The following is an 18983-nucleotide window of genomic DNA, read 5'->3' as shown; positions in this document are numbered from 1 at the left end:
TACTTTCTTGAATATCCAAACACAGCTACGAGTCGCTTGTTAGGGCCCTTGGGGGTCCGCGCCCGACTCGCATGAGGGTTATATACCAGTCCACGCTGCACTACGCTCGGTTGTCGGGGTGAGGAGGCGAGATTAGATCAACGGCCGAAACCATCTTATCTGATTAGCGCAATCTTATCTTCCTGTAACATTTTCCCTCCACTTTCCGCTTGGCTCTGTTTCACGCTGCTCTCTTCCTCCACGACCGACCCTCAATTTCGAACGGTCTTCTTGCTCTTACTTCTTCTGATTTCTACTTGGAAACCGTCTGTAATATCGCTCGTGTATCTCTAGTCTTCGGCTTCTGTTCCCGAACTCTCCTCGTCAGACCCCGATGCGAAAACAGCTCGACCCACGGATACCTATCCTCATCAACAATAATGTCCAGAAGAATCATCGGTCTTTCATAGTGCTCGTCGGCGACAAGGGTCGTGACCAGATTGTCAACCTTCATTTCTTGCTATCTCAGTCAAGAGTTTCGGCACGACCGTCGGTGCTTTGGTGCTACAAAAAGGAACTGGGTTTCACGACGTAAGTGCAAACTACCTGGAAATTCTTCAATTTAGACGAGGTGTGGTAGAAGAGAAAAGTCTGCAGGGCGGGAGGGACGTGATGGTACTCACTCATTGAGCGAGCGAGCTCATGTGAAGAAATGTGGCGAGGGTCGGTGTGGCCCCAACTGTACTTCAGTATGTCTAACTCCTTGCACCTCTCTCTATAGCCATCGGAAGAAGCGTGAAGCCAAGATCAAGCGCGATGTCAAACGAGGGATCAGAGAAGCGAACGACCAGGACCCGTTTGAGATCTTCGTCACCGTGACCGACATTCGCTATACGTGAGTATAATTCCCACAATCGATTCCACTGTGTGTTGTTAATGATATACGCCATGGCAGATACTACAAGGAGTCGCATAAAATTCTCGGTAATACCTATGGTATGCTTGTCCTCCAGGACTTTGAAGCTATCACGCCGAATCTTCTTGCACGGACGATTGAGACGGTCGAGGGTGGTGGACTGGTGGTGCTCTTGTTGAAGACTATGTCGTCGTTACGACAGTTGTACAGTATGACCATGGTGCGTTTTACCTCGTCTCTCATTTCACAAGGTTTTCTCACTTTTTCGATCGACCTTGGAATAGGATGTGCACGCACGATACCGCACATCATCACACGACGCCGTGGTCGCCCGCTTCAACGAACGCTTCATCCTCTCCCTCGGCTCCTGTGAGGACTGTCTCGTCCTCGACGACGAACTCAATGTCCTCCCTATCTCTCGCGGGAAAGACATTAAACCCCTCGAGTCCGACCGCTCCAAATCAAAAGCCTCCGAGTCCTCTTCCGAACTGAGCACCCTCAAATCCTCCCTCGCAGACACAAAACCCGTCGGCGACCTCCTCAAACTCGCACGCACGCTCGACCAAGCCCAGGCACTTCTCACCTTCGTCGATGCCATCTCCGAAAAGACACTCAGTTCGACAGTGACGCTTACGGCCGGACGCGGAAGGGGTAAAAGTGCGGCGTTGGGGTTGGCTATGGCCGCTGCGCTCGCCCACGGGTATTCAAATATATTTGTGACGAGTCCGAGTCCAGAGAATCTGAAGACGTTGTTCGAGTTTGTGTTTAAGGGCATGGATGCGCTTGGGTATGAGGAGCATCTGGATTATGATATCGCGCAGAGTACGAATCCGGAGTTCAACAAAGCCATCGTAAGGGTGAATGTGTTCAGGCAGCATCGGCAGACGATCCAGGTCTGTTCTTATGTTCCCTCCTTCGCAGAGATACGTAGCTGATAGTTGGATTTTGCAGTACATTCAACCGCAAGACGCACACGTACTTGGTCAGGCCGAGCTTGTCATAATCGACGAAGCCGCCGCTATCCCTCTACCCCTCGTACGGAACCTCATCGGTCCCTACCTCGTCTTCATGGCCTCGACAATCAACGGCTACGAAGGCACCGGCCGCTCCCTCTCCCTCAAACTTATCCAACAACTCCGCGAATCCACCCGTCCTTCCCTCTCCAAAGACGTCACCGAAGACGCTCCTTCCGCCTCCACCTCTACCTCCACAAAAAAGCCTACACAGGCCTCCGCACCTCTTAAAGCGCGTACCCTCCGCGAGATCAAACTCGACGCACCCATCCGATACGCCTCCGGTGACCGTGTCGAAAAATGGCTCAACGGGCTGTTGTGTTTAGACGCCACAACGGCACCAAGGTCCGCCCACCAAGGCACACCCCACCCGTCGCAATGCGAACTTTTTTACGTCTCCCGCGATACTCTCTTCTCCTACCACCCTGCCTCCGAACTCTTCCTCCAACGCATGATGTCCCTTTACGTCGCCTCGCACTACAAAAACCAACCGAACGACCTCCAACTCCTGTCCGATGCGCCCGCGCACCATCTCTTCGTCCTCCTTCCACCCTTAAAAGACGACGAAAGCCATTTGCCGGAACCGTTGGTGGTGTTGCAGGTCGCGCTGGAGGGGAATATTAGCAAGGGGGCGATTATGGAGGGGTTGGGGAGGGGGTTGAGGGCTGGCGGAGATATGATTCCGTGGTTGGTGGCGCAGCAGTTCCAGGAGGGCAAGTTTGCGTTGATGAGTGGGGCGAGGGTGGTGAGAATTGCGACACATCCCGATTATGCGAATGTGAGTTGTGGCCCTATTCCCCTTTCCTGATGACTTGGCGCTGAGGCTTCTGTGCACGTATGCTGATTGAGATGCTTGCTTGGTGATAGATGGGATATGGAGCGAGAGCGCTTCAGGCTCTCAACGGTTACTATTCGAATGAATATCTGAACCTCGACGAGGCTTCGAGGCCGGAACCTTCATATCCAAATGCGGCAGCTATCGACGAAGTAAGCCACCTTCGCCTCTCAAATCAATAGATTAACGATACTTACGTCCTCGTTCAGTCCACAGACCTACTAACCGACAACCCAACGGTCCGCTCCGCGACTGCCATGCCTCCACTCCTTCAACGTTTGACCGAGCGGAAACCAGAGGCTTTGGACTACTTGGGTGTTTCGTATGGGCTCACGCCACAACTGCTCCGGTACGAGTCTTTCACTTCCCCAGCCATCTTTCCCCGGGATAAAAAGCGTCGAGCTGACCATGTTGATGCTGACACGAACCGTAGGTTCTGGAAGAGAGCAGGTTACGTCCCACTTTACATTCGGCAGACGCAGAGCGAGCTCACCGGCGAACATTCCTGCGTTATGGTCCGTGGGCTGAATTCGGCGGGCGAGGGAGACTTGCAGTGGTTGGGCGAGTTCGCTAAAGGTACGAATTCATTCCGATGTTCCGAGCTTCGCGTCCGCTACGTATGCTGAAACCCAAACGGAATGTGATGTAGATTTCCGGAGACGCTTCCTCTCTCTGCTTTCGTTCAAGTTCCGAGAATTCGGAAGTGTGATGGGTCTGAGCATCCTCGAGGCTGCGAACGCGGGTGTCAAGTTCCTAGATGCACCAAATTCAGGTTCGGATTCTTTGCCTTCTCGCCGTCGCGTGTTGTGACTAACCCTATCGGTACTACAGAGCTCACATCCACCGAACTCTCTTTCCTCCTAACGCCCTTCGATCTCAAGCGACTCGAATCATACGCCCAGAATGCACTTGACTATCACGTCATCCTCGACTTGCTTCCTAAAGTCGCCTCATTATACTTTGAACGACGATTGGGGGACGGTATGCGGTTGAGCGCCGTACAGAGCAGTCTATTGTTGGGCATGGGGCTGCAGAGGAAGAGTGTCGAAGAAGTTGAGGTATGTTCGCTTCTTACCAGTTCATCTTGTCATGATCGGACGGCTGATTGTAAATGTGAATGCACGAACTAGGCCGAACTCCAACTCCCCGTCTCCCAAGCCCTCGCCCTCTTCGTCAAACTCATCCGCAAAATCTCCTCCCAACTCACCGAGATCCAAAAGGCCGCTATCGGCGCTAGTATCCCCACCGCCTCTACCTCGACCTCCACTCTCACGCTCGCACCCTCCTCACGAGTCGGTGGCGACAACGTGGACGCGGAGATGGCGATAGGGCAAGGGGTGAAGGGAATGGAGGACGAGCTGGAGAAGGCGGGGGATGAGGTTACGAGTGCGATGAAGGAGAAACAGAGGGCTATGATCGATGCACTTGATTTGAGTCGGTAAGTGCTCGCGCATACTACACCTTCACTCAACCCTGCATACCCTTCTCCTCGCGTCACGTCGTGGCGTTTGCCTTGTGGCGTGCAACTCATGCTCATATCCAAGTCTTTCCGTGACATGACATAGATACGCCATCAACGATGCCTCGGCAGATTGGAGCGCCGCCGAGAAACAGGTCCAAGGGGGTTTAGCGGGCGGGAAGGGAAGGTCGACCATCGTTAGTGTGAAGGGTAGCGCAGGGGAGGGGAAAAAGAGGAAGGCGGCGGATGAGGGGGGTGAGGGAAAGAGTGGAGCTGGAGGGGATGCGGAGAAGAAGAAGAATCGGAGAGGGAAGAAGGTGAAGCGGTAGCTATAGGTAACATTGTGGTAGTGCTGTCTTGTTGCTTGAGTTTGATGAATTAGTCATTGCATTTAACCGTGGGGCATTCAAACCTTTGTCCTAGAGTCATTGTAGCTGCTGGTTCCGCTATGGCCCTATAACGGTGTTATCGCGCAGGTTCCAACAGCGTTGAGACCGAGCGCAATGTGGTTGAGTGGCACGATTTCTCCCATCGAATCGGGGTATGCAAGCTGACGAACTGAAGAGGGGCAGATAAATCACACTATATGTTTTCTGCTCTCCCGTTTATTGCCTCACTGAATGCTTTCTGTCGACTCCCATTCAATCCGGTTGAAGAGATTGCTCGGCCTCTATGTGGTGAGTTGCACTGATTTGGTACCGATCGTGAAATTGGGGGATTCCTCTGACATCGACGCTCAGTACTAGAGTACTGTACTTTTTCGCGCACAACGCCACCGCCCCTCGGCCGTTGCCGAGATGACATAATCCGTTCGTGTCCCGGTTCGCAAGCAGACCGGGACAAGGGACAATGTTCGTGAACATCGACGCTTTTCCAGGAATACGACCTTTCACGACCGCTCAGCAGCCATTTGTCCTCTGCATTTGGGTAAAATATCTCACCCAGTGGCAAAATATAGCCCAAAGTGTGTCTTGGGGACCTTTCTGAGGTCACTTTAGGAGCCTAGAATATATTTGCATTTTTGTCAAATTTGCACCAAATTTTGGTTTGTCCCATCTACAAGTTCAGTGCACGTCAATGGGGTGGGACTGTCCCGCGGCACGAGTTCGTTCGCGGCCCCCATGGGACACGGGACACGAACTTGTGCGCGAAAAACTACAGTACAATATGTGGGTAAGCATGATCGGAATCTACTGTAGTTTTTCGACCATATGTTCGTCACGCATCACGCAGGGTGCGCCGGCGAACATATTTGACCCGATGGTCACGCATATACGCGGGTCCACGAACAGCAAATCGTGACCGATTTCCACCAAAATCACCCAGAAATCAATTTTTGGGACGTACCGCGAACAATTTCATTGGTTCGTCACGCGTGGTCCGTCCAAACGAACCGTGGTCTGGCGAAGGTCACGTCTGACATAATCTTCCCACGAACCTACGGTCGAAAAACTACAGTAGACAATAGGGGGGCTCAAAGTTGAAATCAGCTGGGCTAACTTTTTGTTAGTTGGGCTGACTTTTTGTTAGCTGGGCTGAGCTGCCCAACGCCGGTCGTTCGCGGTCACCATCGAGCAACGGTGACGCGCTGTGACCGAGTCGCCACACCCAGACAGGAGATACGCATCTCTGTCATTACCTCTCTTAAAATATTCATCTCCTCGATAGAAGTACTTTCCATGGTGGGCATTGACACAGCGTATACTTTTTCTGAGTCTTATGAGTAAGCTGTCAGGCAGACAGGAGATACGCATCTCTGTCATTACCTCTCTTAAAATATTCATCTCCTCGATAGAAGTACTTTCCATGGTGGGCATTGACACAGCGTATACTTTTTCTGAGTCTTATGAGTAAGCTGTCAGCATGTATATTAGTCGCGACAGGAAGAAAGCTCGTGTGGCGGGAAGCATGGGAGTGACCAGGGCGTAACCCTGCGTAACCCTAATAACTCGCCCGAGCTCACCGCTGGTCGGGTCAGCCCAGCTCACAAAAAGTCAGCCCAGCTGATTTCAACTTTGAGTGCAGCTAATCCGCTACAAGCATGGCAAATCGTTAACTTATAGATTCCCGAATCGTCGGCGAGAGAAAAATATGACCAACGTATCGTCGTACTGAATGAAAGTTCAGTCATTGAGCTTCGGATCGACTACTGAAATTCACCGTTCCCAAATCATTCCTCAGCCCAGACCGCGCCGTTGGCAGACACTGTATGTTGAATGAAAATATGGATCTTTCCCTGAGAACACATAGAACATGTCTCTGAGAAGAGTTTACGCGGCGCGTTTCCTTGAGAATGGGACAGAAAACGTTCGGAGTCGTCGACTCTAGTAATACTAGTACGAGAAGGAATAAGATCAGGGAGCGACAAACATTACAACTACGAGATATTACTTACGATTACTTAGAATTACTTACGATTACTTACAGTTACGGCGGCCACGCTTCCAGGATCCATTTCGTTACAATTACTTTCGATTACAGTCGAGATGCGAAATGATTACTATTTAATACTATTCATTTGTATGATCCGTGACATTTTTGGGTCAGGTGGAAGCTCCGGATAGGCCCCGACTGTTCGATTGCCGCCACATTCACCTTTTGGGGATGAGTGCCCGTAGCATGTTTTTCGCCACATTTTCGCTGTTCTACCTGCCGTTCAACTCAACCCTGTAAGGGCACGGGAAAATCATGTATACATACCCTGGAATGCTCTGCAGCACTTGTATCATTCAACATTGGTGCGGGTGAGTCGCTGAACCAAAAAGATATGATGCATGTGCACGCAAGAGATTTCATACCATTACTTACAATTACTTACGAATTGGGTGCAATACGGGGAGAATACATTACAATACATTTCCGGATCTCTACGTGCATGATTTCGAGAGAATACTATTAGATTACATTACGCAGCGGTAATGTAATGTAAGTAACGTTTGGGAAACCCTGAATAAGATAGGGAAAGTTCACATCCCGCAGCATCACGTGCCGCGTGGCGTGCGCGCCGTCACCGACGCTTGCGACGAGCTCACTGTGCGGAAAAGAACACATTTCACAAATGTAAAACCACAGATTTGTGAGACATATACGAAAGAATATATGTTCAAAGTTTTGTGCAGAACAATGCAGGACTCAGGGAGGAGATAGTTTTCGAATGATTTGTTCTGATTTGTTTGGAACCCTAATTTGGGGCTCAACGCCACACCAGAACAATTGCAAAAGAAATCATCATTATATTATCTCCTCTTCGAAGTGGGACCGTGCGATCATGAAATTTGTATGGTATATACTTTAAGGGATTCCACGCAATTCTGTGGTTTTCGACTTTGGAGAATTGTCCTCGTTCGGACACTGAGCTCGTCGCAAGCGTCGGTGACGGCGCGCACGCCACGCGGCACGTGATGCTGCGGGATGTGAACTTTCCCTATCTTATCTCGAAGACACTTCCGACAGGGTGCCCGGTGGACTGAAAGACTGAGATAATATACGATACGCCGCGAGAAGCAGACGTCTCCACTGGAGTCCCAAGAGACTGAAGCAAGCCCAAGAAAATAACTTAGAACTTGAAGGCGATGGTCGGTGTCATCGCTCAGCATCTGGATGGGAGGCAGCGCCACTGGAAAGTTCCAGCCCCACCACGTGGTACCAGACTCGGACGGAGAACGGTGGAAATCGCGCAGTCCCCACTCTTTCGAGTTCTTGCTGTCGACCGGCTACTTCAGGCTCGACGAGAGGAATTGATACCTGCAGTACTTTCCAGGTTTGAGACCATTTGGTTTAGTTATAGATGCTCCCACTGACAGACATACTCTTTTGCGCATGGCCACAGAGAATGCATCAAACGCTGGCCATCCAGGAAATTCTTCACAATGTGTTCGGTTTCCTGAAAAAGGACTCCAATGCACGAAACGCTCGTGTTTGTAAGAAATGGTCCTATGTTGCGCTGGATATAATCTGGAGGCAGATTGAACCCAAAGCGTTCTTGTCTTTGACCCAGACTGAAGTCTCGGATGAGAGGCCACGTCAAATTGTGAGTGAGTGGTTAGTATACCGGGGCAGGTGCGGCTACTGATCAAATCCACGTCAGTCTTTTGTGCGCCCTCCTAAAGCAAAGGAATGGGAACGCTTTCTAAAGAATACTGCTCGCGTTAGATTCTGGGTCGACCATTCATACCAGGTGGAATACCGCCTGTCGGAGCAGGCTGTGCACGACATTGCATCTACTCGCACGGCTCTTTTCATATTCCCGAACGTGCGACGCATCGCAGTTGGCTCTTCGAACCTCGAGCCATTCATCATGTGTGGTAACATCGAAGGGCTACAGTTGATGTTCATGGCGACCGAGTTTCCCGGGATCAAAATCCCTCCCGCTCTAGAAAGCATCGAGGAACGCTTATGTGGGCTACACGAGCTCGCCATCACGTACCAGTCGACTAACGTACCTGCCTTTGACGAGGAGCTCGCGAAACTTCTTCGTGTGCTTTCAAATCTCAGACACCTCACCCTTCCCCTTGGATGTCTCGATGCGTCACTCGCCCGGATCGTCTCACAGCACCAGCATTTGAATACACTAGAATGCGACGCGGACCCTCCTCTGATTCGTTATCCGACAGAGCCTGAGGCTCGACTTCTATACGTCGCTAATCTCCCACCACTACAGGAAGGGGCATTTCCGAAGCTAAATACCTTCGCTGTTTCCGCCCCTAATCTTTCCGATGCTGCCCTATTTCTTACTCAGCCCGGATTTCCTTCCAGAAATCTAACCAAAATCTGGTTCCACACCGAGGTCATTCCCACTTCCACGGAATTGAATCGTATCTTAGACGATTTAATTCCTGTCTACCCACAGCTAGCGGCCCTTACGCTTGCGTTTCACAGGCTACTATACGTCGAGGAAGGAGTGGACGTCAGTCTTCGGGGTATCCCAACTCTGAAGATCAACGACATCCTACCAATCACACGATTCGCCTGTCTTGAAACCTTCGACATCAGCCATCCTTACCCCATCGAGATGGACGACACCGACATGAAAGCTTTACGCTCCCCGCATCTGAAGAAGCTTCTGCTAAATCCCCATCCCATCGTACCGAAGCCCACCAACCTTACGCTGAACGCGTACACCGATCTGCTCCTTAATTGTGCAAATCTCCGCGAGGTGGGCCTCTTCGTGGACGCCACACGTCCCGCACCTCCCCCATTCCTACCCAGATACTTCGGCAGCCTACTCACTGGAGTCTATTTCGGCCGTTCCCTGTTGTCGCTTGCGTTGGATGCCACCAGCACTGTATACCCATCTATCGCTCGATTCCTTGCGTCCGTGCTACCCTCTTCCTGCACGTGGAGATGGCCCGGTCACGCTGATGAGTTCACCGCCGAACTCCAATACCGCGACGACTGGCTGCCGGGCCTCACCGCGTACCACCAATTCGAGGAGTTTGAGCAAGGTTGGCAGACGGTAGAGGCCATGGTTAGGCTGATAGAAGAGGAGAGAAGGGGGAATGAGGATAGGGAGAAGGAAATTCGAAGGTTGCGGGGAGAGATAGCGAAGTTGAAGGGCGGAGAGCGATCGGGGTAGAATCGTGGCTAGAATGTCCATTAAAATCAATCGTGAAGCTTATACATAATCTACTTCTGTGAATACTGGGCGTGTGGGTAATCAAAGTCAAGACCTTGAAGGATAAAGATGAAGCATGCCTACTCTAACTCCGAGTCACTCGAGGGTCTTTTGAGAACGACGGCTTCCAGAGGGTCTGTCACGATATCAGCCAAGCAATATGGCTCTAGTGCGCTAACCTATGGTATTTTACGCGGCATCGAGGTACGATCATGGACCGTATCTAACCAGCTCGCCCACGCCACAGACGCGTCTATGTACGCGTCGGCGCGGCGCGACGCGACGCGACTCCGTTGACGAAGCATTGACCGAACAATATAGCGCGTTTCATGAGGACCAAAGCGCGTTTATACGTGTCTATGTGCAGCAAGGACCTATTACATATTATGTCAGTATTTTCAGGCCCATACTCACGTTTTGCGACAAATAAAGATGTCTATTTATCGGCGTTGGATGAGATTGGAGCTCCGCTTAGTCATCCACGCGAAAAATCAATAAAAATGGCTCGCGTCGCGTCTGTCAGCCTTGCTCTCGCCCTTCATCCCCTCACTCCCCTCTGACGTCCTCACCCCACTTATCCAGTCGTCGTTCGTACCTGTTTTCTTCGCTGTTATCGTGTATAATGCCTCCCTTGTACGCTTCAAAGTTTTCGTCGTCGGAAGCCCCGACATATGTGTTCAAGCGAGGTGTGTTTTACCAGTATTCATCATCCCCAAGTCAGAATTGTACTGAACTTCGCGTCCTTCAGATGGGTGCGTAATAATCTAATAGTATGCTCCGGGTAGCTTTTGACCGAGATGATGTCGTGACAGGCGAAAGGAGCGTGTTCAGTTCGATAAGGTATGTTTCGGTCGTGTACTTTCATCCCATCCACGTTTCCTCAACGCGTTTTCACTTCGCAGATCACTGCTCGTATAAGCAAGCTTTGCTACGGCCTTGATAACAGTCATATTGAGCCTGCTGAGTGCGTGATTACACCTATAATTCATACTCCTGGCTTTCGCCTAATGTTATACGTAAAGAGTTGCACAAAAGGTTATTCAAGGTGTATACCAGGGAGTTACTACCAGCGAACTCGATGTAAGGCATCAATGCATGTGTTCCGAACATGACCCTGAAAGAGCCTCCTGTAGAATCTTGCGGCGGAGACTGCTGCCTACCTCACGACCAAACACCCAGACTACGCCATTCTCGCGGCCCGCATTGCTGTCTCTAACCTCCACAAAGACACCAAGAAGAACTTCTCCCATGTTATCGCTGATTTGTACAACTATGGTGCGGCTGCATTGTGGTCGTCTCTTAGTGGGAGATGGTAACTGACGTGCTTATAATAATAGTGAACCCCAAGACCGGCAAGGCGGCCGGTATGATCTCCGACGAGACTTACAGATTTATATCTGAGAACGCCGAACGTCTCGACTCTGCCATTATCTATGAGCGAGACTTTAACTACAACTTGTACGTGTTGGTTCTCTTATGTCAAACTGTCCGCGTACGCTGAACCTGTCATTCTAGCTTCGGTTTTAAAACCCTTGAGCGCTCATATCTCTTGAAAATCAATGGCCGCACCGCTGAGCGTCCACAGCATATGATCATGCGCGTCGCCTGCGGTATTCACGGCCACGACGTCGAGCGCGCTATCGAAACCTACAATCTCATGTCCGAGCGATACTTCACCCACGCCTCACCGACACTCTTCAACGCCGGCACGCCACACCCACAGCTTGCTTCTTGCTTCCTAGTGTGCATGAAGGACGACTCGATCGAGGGTATCTACGACACGTTGAAGCAATGTGCTATGATCAGCAAGACGGCTGGAGGTATCGGGTTGAGCATTCACAATATTCGTGCGACCGGGTATGTTTACCTTTTGGTGATCTTGTCGTTTTCTCCACCGTTAATGATGAACTCTACTCCATAGTGCTTATATCGCTGGTACTAACGGCTATTCGAACGGCATCGTGCCCATGCTTCGCGCCTTCGATGCGACAGCTCGTTACGTCGACCAGGGTGGTAACAAGCGTCCGGGTGCTTTCGCTATCTACATAGAGCCATGGCACGCCGACGTCTTCGAGTTCTTGGACCTTCGAAAGAACCATGGAAAGGAGGAAGTCCGTGCTCGTGACCTCTTCTACGCGCTCTGGATCCCTGATCTCTTGTATGTCATGGTCCCTGGATATTCGCCTTTGGCGTTTACTGACACACGGTTCTTTCTCTAGTATGAAGCGCATCAGCGAGAACGGCAACTGGACTTTGTTCTCTGCTGATGAAGCTCCTGGCCTCCACGAGGTTTATGGTGACGAGTTCGAGGCGTTGTATGAGAAGTACGAGAAAGAGGGTCGGGGGAGGAAGACGATGCCTGCACAGAAGCTCTGGTATGCCATCATGGACGCTCAGATCGAGACGGGTGGTCCTTTTATGTGCTACAAGGATGCTGCCAACCGTAAGCATATCATTGCATATTGGTGAATGACCGTTCGCTCATGTAGCCCTCGTTCAGGCAAATCCAACCAGAAGAACCTCGGGGTCATCAAGTCTTCCAACCTCTGTACCGAGATCATGGAGTACTCCGCCCCCGACGAGACCGCTGTCTGCAACCTCGCATCCCTCGCACTCCCTACCTTCATCGACAACGGCATCTACAACTTCCAAAAGCTGCACGACGTCGCCAAAGTCGTCACGTACAACCTCAACCGCGTCATCGACGTGAACTACTACCCTGTCCCCGAAGCCCGTAACTCCAACATGCGTCACCGTCCCATCGGTCTTGGTGTCCAAGGTCTCGCCGACGCGTTCATGATCCTCCGCATGGCGTTCGATTCCGACGCCGCAAGGAAGTTGAACCAGCAGATCTTCGAGACGATCTACCATGCGGCGGTAGAGGCGAGTTGCGAGATTGCTGAAGAGGAGGGGCCGTATGAGAGTTATGAGGGGAGTCCGGCAAGTAAGGGAGAGTTGCAGTATGATATGTGGGGCGTTACGCCGACCGATCTGTGGGATTGGGAGGAGTTGAAGGCGAAAGTGGCACAGCATGGGTTGAGGAATTCGTTGCTTGTGGCACCTATGCCTACGGCTTCGACGTCTCAGATCTTGGGCTTCAACGAGTGCTTCGAGCCTTACACTAGGTTCATTCACTTTCTACCTTTTGTTCACCAGTGCGGATGCTGATACTTCCTCTTACAGCAACATATACACACGTCGTGTCCTCGCTGGCGAGTTCCAAGTCGTCTGCCCTTGGCTTCTCCGCGAGCTCGTCGAGCTCAAGCTCTGGGACGACGACATGAAGAACAAGATCATCGCGCACAACGGCTCTATCCAAGCCATTCCCGAAATCCCAGACGACGTCAAGGCTATCTACAAGACCGTCTGGGAGATCTCACAGAAGAAGGTCCTCGACCTCGCTGCCGACCGAGGCGCCTTCATCTGCCAGTCACAGAGCCTGAACGTCCACCTCCAATCGCCGACGGTAAACCAGCTTACCAGCATGCACTTCTATGGATGGAAGAAGGGGTTGAAGACGGGTATGTATTACTTGAGGACGAGGCCGGCGGCGCAGGCGATTCAGTTCACGTTGGATCATAAATTGGTGGAGCAGACGAAGAAGGCGCAGGACAAGGCGAAGTTGGACAAGGCGACGAAGAAGGATGAGCTTGCGGAGAAGAAGGCGAGTGAGCTCAGAGCGACGGAGGAGGCGAAGGTCCAGAAGGCGGATGTCAAGGTTGATGTTCCGGCGGCCACTACCGTCAAGTCTAAGACCGGGATCGTGACACCACCACCTGAGCGGGACGCTTCACCAGAGCCTTCACCTGCCCCTGCCCCTGCCCCTGCCACGACTGCCCCTGCTTCTAACTCGAAGGTGACTGAGCCTACCGCCTCAGCAGTAGATCTCACTGGCCTTGAGGGTCTCGACGAGAAAACGCGCGAGGCGGCAGCGAAAGACCCAGAGTTTGCGGCGGCGTTGAGAAAGCTTCAGGAGAGGAAGTACGAAGAGGAGAAGCTGATGTGTTCGTTGGAGAACAAGGAGGCTTGTCTGATGTGCTCTGCCTGAGTGCGCCGTCTGATGTTCATGTCGTACTCACTTTCCTATTCGCCGCCTTTCGTCCTTGTATTCCCATCTTCATCATTCTCTGTCTCTCTCCCCTCGGCATCCCTATGTTCTCACACGACTGACTGACGCTCTCGTAATATCTTTCTACTGTTTTACCTCTATCTACTCTCTGGCATTATCATCTGTTTTCCTCTCGATTTGTTACACATTCATGCATCCATTCGTCTCTGTACTGAATAATTTTTGTACCTACGTATCTGACTTGAAAGTTGATCTGAAACCATCGTCCTCTACGCCTTTTCTATGTTGGACACGCGAAAAATACTTTCTCTCATGAGCACTGGTGTCGAGAGTCCTTCAGGCTGTGCAGGTTGAGTGGCCCGATTGTGGCCCCATCAGTGCGGAGTTTGGTCGCGACGCGACGCGGGCGTCTGTCGCCAGCTTTCACCTTTGTCCTCAACCACCATCGTGCTCTCAATCTATCTCTATCCCATTTATATAATCCTGGGCTTCTGGTTGTACATCTGGACTTTTTGACAGCTATCAAATATGCACCGCGTCCTCAGCATTGTGGAAATACTACGCACGGTCTTTGACTTTCTCGACGAACCCTGCAACGCCCGTAACGCCCGCGTCTGCAAGAATTGGACTTCAGTTGCTCTTGATCATGTCTGGGCAGACGCGGAGCCGGACGTCTTTCGGTCACTTTGTCCCATGCATGTCACAGAGTCAACACCGGTGGACGATGAAGACGGCATTACCAAGATACTGGTGAGTTGCTGCGCTCACTGATCCATGTTTTATTTCTTACCTGTGGTCGTACCTAGACATTCTCCCGCCGACCACTTCTCAATGACTGGATTCCATTCCTCGCCAACGCTTCCCGAGTGCGCACTTGGCACGACCGCTCATCCACGTCTGATTACAAGCTGTCGCGTGAAGCCATCGCTGACATTGGTATTACGCGTCCTGCAACTCCAAATTTTCCGAACCTATCGGAAATGTGGATCGGGACTGATGAATTAGAGCCCTTTTTCATGGGAGAATCAGTCAAGCATCTGGATGTCGTTGTCAGACACGTTCCTGAAGAGGATGTCGCCGAATCACGCACTACCTGGGTTTTCCAGAATGTGGCCGACAGGTTACCCCACTTGAGCGAACTGTGTATCAGTTACCTCGATGACGATACTCCAAACTACGATGGCCAAATCATGGCCCTACTCGATAACGTCCCTAAGCTTCAGAAGCTCACCCTTCCAATCATGTGTTTCGATGCAAAGATCGCTTTCACACTCGCCAATCACCAGGACCTTCACACAATCAAGTTAGACATTGAAACACCCATCACGTTTTACACCTGTTCGCAGGACATACGCGTCATGTTCAGCCGCGTGCTACCCCTTCCCAGTGGAGCCTTTCCTTCGCTTCACACTATCGAGTTCTCCTCTCCCAACCTTAACGACGCTTCGTCATTCCTCTTCCAGCCCGAGTCACCGCTACGCAACTTAAAGCAGTTGTCGGTCCATATGCGAACCGTGCCCTTCTCGGAGGAAATCGGTCGTTTTACAACAAAGCTCGCGACCGAATGCCCTGGGCTCAATGGACTTAGTCTGGCGTTCCATGCGCTAAAGTATGACGACGGGGTCCAGCTTGTATCTACCCCCACCCTCGAGTTTCAGCATTTTGCTATCGTCTCTCAGCTTAACAGCCTCACTTCCCTAACCATCCGCCATCCACATCCTATTGACATGGATGACGAGGACGTAGCACACCTCGCTAAAGGCTGCCCTCACCTACGAGCTCTATATCTCAATCCCTATCCCGTCGCCACGACGCGCCCTCGGAGCACTCTCCTCGCCTTGAAACATCTGGCCGATCACTGTTCCGACCTCAGATCCGTGGGTATATATGTCGACGGGACCGTTACTGTCCCCGCTATACCTCCTCTTCCCCGACCGTTGTCTGTCGCTCTGATGCTCGGCCACTCTCCGATTCCCACAGACCGCGAGGCCTGTAACAATAGATATCCGCGTATGGCTCGGTTCCTCGCAAATGTGATGCGCCAACCATATCAATGGGAATGGGAAGACGTCGAGTTCGTTGCCGAAGTCACGGATCGTCAGTCATGGCTTCCAGAGCTGACTGAGTCTCATGACCTCGACGACTTCGAGCGTAGTTGGAGAGTGGTCTCGTCGATGACGACAATCGTCTCGCGTGACATGGAGACTTTTTGGGAAAGGGTGGGTGGGGAACTGGTCGTGTGGAAGAAGAGATGTGCTATCTTGAAGGCTGAGAATGCTAAGCTTAGGGCAGAAAACGAGGTGCTGTTAAGACGGGACGAGTCAAGTTGAGACACTTACTAGTTTACTTTCGTCTTGTGATTTCTTGCGTTGCTAGTATAGTTTTGATTTTTGTGTGCCGTGAAAATCCTGATCAGAGTGATTTGGCCCACAAAAGGGTTGTACATCGTACAATGGATGCGAGTGGCGTGGGAAGTGTGGGCCACGGCGCTCGCCGCTTTTGTTTGGGCATCTTTGGCTTTATGTGGCGACAAAGTCTTGCCCATATCAGCTCGGAGTCGGGGCACTCCATTCGACTCTTTGTATCCTTCACCTCAGAAAATCTGGGCTAGAGAGTCGCTCTAGCAGACCTCAAGATTGATTTCTGATCATTGGTCCACTGCCCTATCTCATCGACTGAACACCGCAACATCCGAGACACGCAGTTGGAGTTTGTGAGACAGACGTCCTGTGTATCGTCGATCAAGTCGTACTTACGGGAGAGCAACACTGGCCAAGGTGTGCTGCTAAACGATTTTTATATATCCTCAGCTCTCTTTGACTGACACAGAACTCGAACCTGTCTCAATCAAACGATCACGAAGGCCGCAGCCATTGTCATGTACCGTGTTCTCGCCATCGCAGAGATTCTCCGCTGTATCTTTGATCTTCTCGGAAAGCAATCGAACGCTCGTAACGCCCTGGTCTGCAAGGCTTGGTCATCCATTGCCCTCGATTGCGCATGGCGAAGCGTCGAACCGGGGGTCTTTCGAGCGCTTTGCCCCACGAACATAATGGAATCCCACAACGAGGACGACACTGAAATTGTGGTAAGATAATAATTGAACTGATTTTGTATTCACAGTATGGACTGATGCACTTACCAGACGTTTACACGCACCCCATTGACGAGAGATTGGTTGTCCTTTCTCGTGAACAGCGCACGAGTGCGTAAATGGCATGATTGCACCTTCAACTCTCCGTACCGGCTTTCGCGAGATGCCGTCAGTGATATTGGCATCACACGCCCCGTAGCCCACATTTTTCCAAATCTATTGGACATGAAGGTCGGGACGAGTGAGCTTGAGCCATTCTTCATGGGTACCTCAGTAAGACGTCTAGCTCTCGTCATCAGGCATAGCTCCGACGACAGTCAGGCCAGTGAACTACGGACCATATCTGTTCTTATGAATGTGGCAGATCGCATGCCCCAACTAACGATGCTGTGGATCGGTTATCTCGATCCAGATACGCCGAACTACGACAACAATATATCGTATCTACTTCAGCATCTTCCGGCCCTCCAAAAACTCAGGATTTCCGCTCTTTGTCTCGATGCAGCCATTGTCAGTGCTCTCGCACATCACAAGGACCTTCATACTATCAAGATCAATAAAGGAGAACCCTTCATGCTCTATTCGTGTACCCAGGAAACACGGTTCATGTTTGATAGCTCGAAACCCCTCCCCGTCGGTGCCTTTCCGTCGATTCGCACTATGGAGTTCTCCGCTCCCAATCTCAATGATGCTGCATCATTCATTTTTCAGCCTGAATTTCCGCTATACAACCTCAAACGACTTCTTATCCACACGCGGATTGTCCCACCATCTGAGGACGTCGGACGGTTCATTGAGAGGCTTGCGACTGCTTGCGATGCGCTAGACGACCTCACACTCGATTTTCATGAATTGCAATACCGCAGCGGTATCCAGCTGTCGACCACCGCTTGTCTTGAGTTTCGGCACATCGCTTCCATTTCTCTGCTCAAAACTCTTACCTCCCTCATCATTCGCCATCCATACCCTCTCGATATGAACGACGACGACGTGGAGCGACTAGCCGCAGGCTTCCCAAACCTGGAGGTCCTCCATCTTAATCCGTACCCCGTCATACCGACAACGACAGAGGTCACTTGCCTCGCCCTACACCACCTAGCAAGCCATTGTCCTTACCTCGTCAATGTCGGTATATACCTCGACGGAAATGTTGCCATGACTCCAATTCCTATACTTCCTCGACGCTTGTCCGTCACGCTGACACTCGGTCATTCCCCGTTGCCCGTCAGGAGTGACTCTACTATTCTGCATTACCCTCAGATTGCTCGTTACCTCGGGTCAGTCCTTTCTGAGTCGTGCACATGGGGTTGGAAGAACGACGTCTTCGTTCCCGAACTCCACAATCGCCGCACATGGCTTCCCAATGTGACTCCGCACCACGATCTCGACGGCTACAAGCGTGGGTGGGAAACGGTAGCGGCATTGACGAGGATGATATTTGAGGATAGGTGTCAGATGCGGGAGAGTGGCCTGGTAGTAGCGCCGGACGAAGAGCTGGAGATATGGAAGAGGAAGTTTGTGGCTTTGGAGACGAGATATGCTGAGGTGCAGGCGCTAAAAGTGTTGTCCGAGTCGGCGGAAACGAACTGAGCGGCCCTCTGCCTAGTGGCCGCATTCCCGGCATACAACGCATATGCAACTCCTTGCCTCCTTGTTACCCGTGGCCTGTCGTTGTCTGGACTTTATTTCTTTTCTTACGCGGCGATTCGCTCCCAACAGAATCTCCCTCGCCTGTGCTCTGACGACTTCGAGCTGGCTACTTACCAGTCTCTCTGACAATTCCACCTCTGCACACCTTATAATATTTTCCTGCTTTCCAGTCGTGTACAAGTACATAATTACCGGTCATTCTCCTCATAGAAGTTGCGTAGCAGAAGTTTTAAGTGAACATAAAAGATGCCTCTATATTCCCTCACTAATTGGGTCGACTCAAATACCAATAAGCCATGTCTGCGATGATTGGTAAAACCCAGCCGCACTGAGAGAGCTTCAAGGGAGACCTGA

The 18983-nt window shown here is 51.4% G+C and overlaps 5 protein-coding genes across 5 annotated transcripts; all 5 read left to right on the top strand.

Moving 5' to 3' along the window:
* The first annotated feature begins 253 nt into the window (after positions 1 to 253).
* STEHIDRAFT_142064 (DUF699-domain-containing protein) lies at positions 254 to 4598 on the top strand. Its single transcript, XM_007309154.1, has 12 exons — positions 254 to 570; positions 761 to 874; positions 935 to 1115; positions 1180 to 1788; positions 1847 to 2686; positions 2776 to 2895; positions 2953 to 3092; positions 3177 to 3319; positions 3393 to 3515; positions 3575 to 3801; positions 3874 to 4181; positions 4309 to 4598. The coding sequence occupies exons 1-12, from the start codon at positions 374 to 376 to the stop codon at positions 4529 to 4531; spliced, it is 3225 nt and encodes a 1074-aa protein (XP_007309216.1). The 5' UTR covers positions 254 to 373; the 3' UTR covers positions 4532 to 4598.
* Positions 4599 to 7919: 3321 nt separating this feature from the next.
* On the top strand, positions 7920 to 9816 carry STEHIDRAFT_171760 (uncharacterized protein). Its single transcript, XM_007309153.1, has 3 exons — positions 7920 to 7962; positions 8032 to 8232; positions 8290 to 9816. The coding sequence occupies exons 2-3, from the start codon at positions 8035 to 8037 to the stop codon at positions 9775 to 9777; spliced, it is 1686 nt and encodes a 561-aa protein (XP_007309215.1). The 5' UTR covers positions 7920 to 7962; positions 8032 to 8034; the 3' UTR covers positions 9778 to 9816.
* Positions 9817 to 10374: 558 nt separating this feature from the next.
* Positions 10375 to 14159, top strand: STEHIDRAFT_124967 (ribonucleotide reductase alpha subunit). Its single transcript, XM_007309152.1, has 11 exons — positions 10375 to 10505; positions 10628 to 10656; positions 10719 to 10780; positions 10839 to 10896; positions 10950 to 11091; positions 11154 to 11274; positions 11332 to 11673; positions 11738 to 11974; positions 12036 to 12259; positions 12317 to 12941; positions 13000 to 14159. The coding sequence occupies exons 1-11, from the start codon at positions 10439 to 10441 to the stop codon at positions 13862 to 13864; spliced, it is 2772 nt and encodes a 923-aa protein (XP_007309214.1). The 5' UTR covers positions 10375 to 10438; the 3' UTR covers positions 13865 to 14159.
* A 166-nt stretch (positions 14160 to 14325) lies between these two features.
* STEHIDRAFT_124966 (uncharacterized protein) lies at positions 14326 to 15796 on the top strand (the record flags this gene model as incomplete). Its single annotated transcript, XM_007309151.1, has 2 exons — positions 14326 to 14635; positions 14692 to 15796. Coding segments are annotated over exons 1-2 (1117 nt in total), but the record flags the coding sequence as incomplete, so codon positions are not given.
* A 967-nt stretch (positions 15797 to 16763) lies between these two features.
* On the top strand, positions 16764 to 18880 carry STEHIDRAFT_171757 (uncharacterized protein; the record flags this gene model as incomplete). Its single annotated transcript, XM_007309150.1, has 2 exons — positions 16764 to 16973; positions 17031 to 18880. The coding sequence occupies 2 exons, from the start codon at positions 16764 to 16766 to the stop codon at positions 18567 to 18569; spliced, it is 1749 nt and encodes a 582-aa protein (XP_007309212.1). The 3' UTR covers positions 18570 to 18880.
* Between the last annotated feature and the right edge of the window lie 103 nt (positions 18881 to 18983).

The sequence above is a fragment of the Stereum hirsutum genome, assembly GCF_000264905.1.
Source record: "Stereum hirsutum FP-91666 SS1 unplaced genomic scaffold STEHIscaffold_17, whole genome shotgun sequence".
NCBI lineage: Eukaryota > Fungi > Basidiomycota > Agaricomycetes > Russulales > Stereaceae > Stereum > Stereum hirsutum.
Note: the sequence above shows the minus strand (reverse complement) of the source record. Positions and strands in the feature narration are given on the sequence as shown.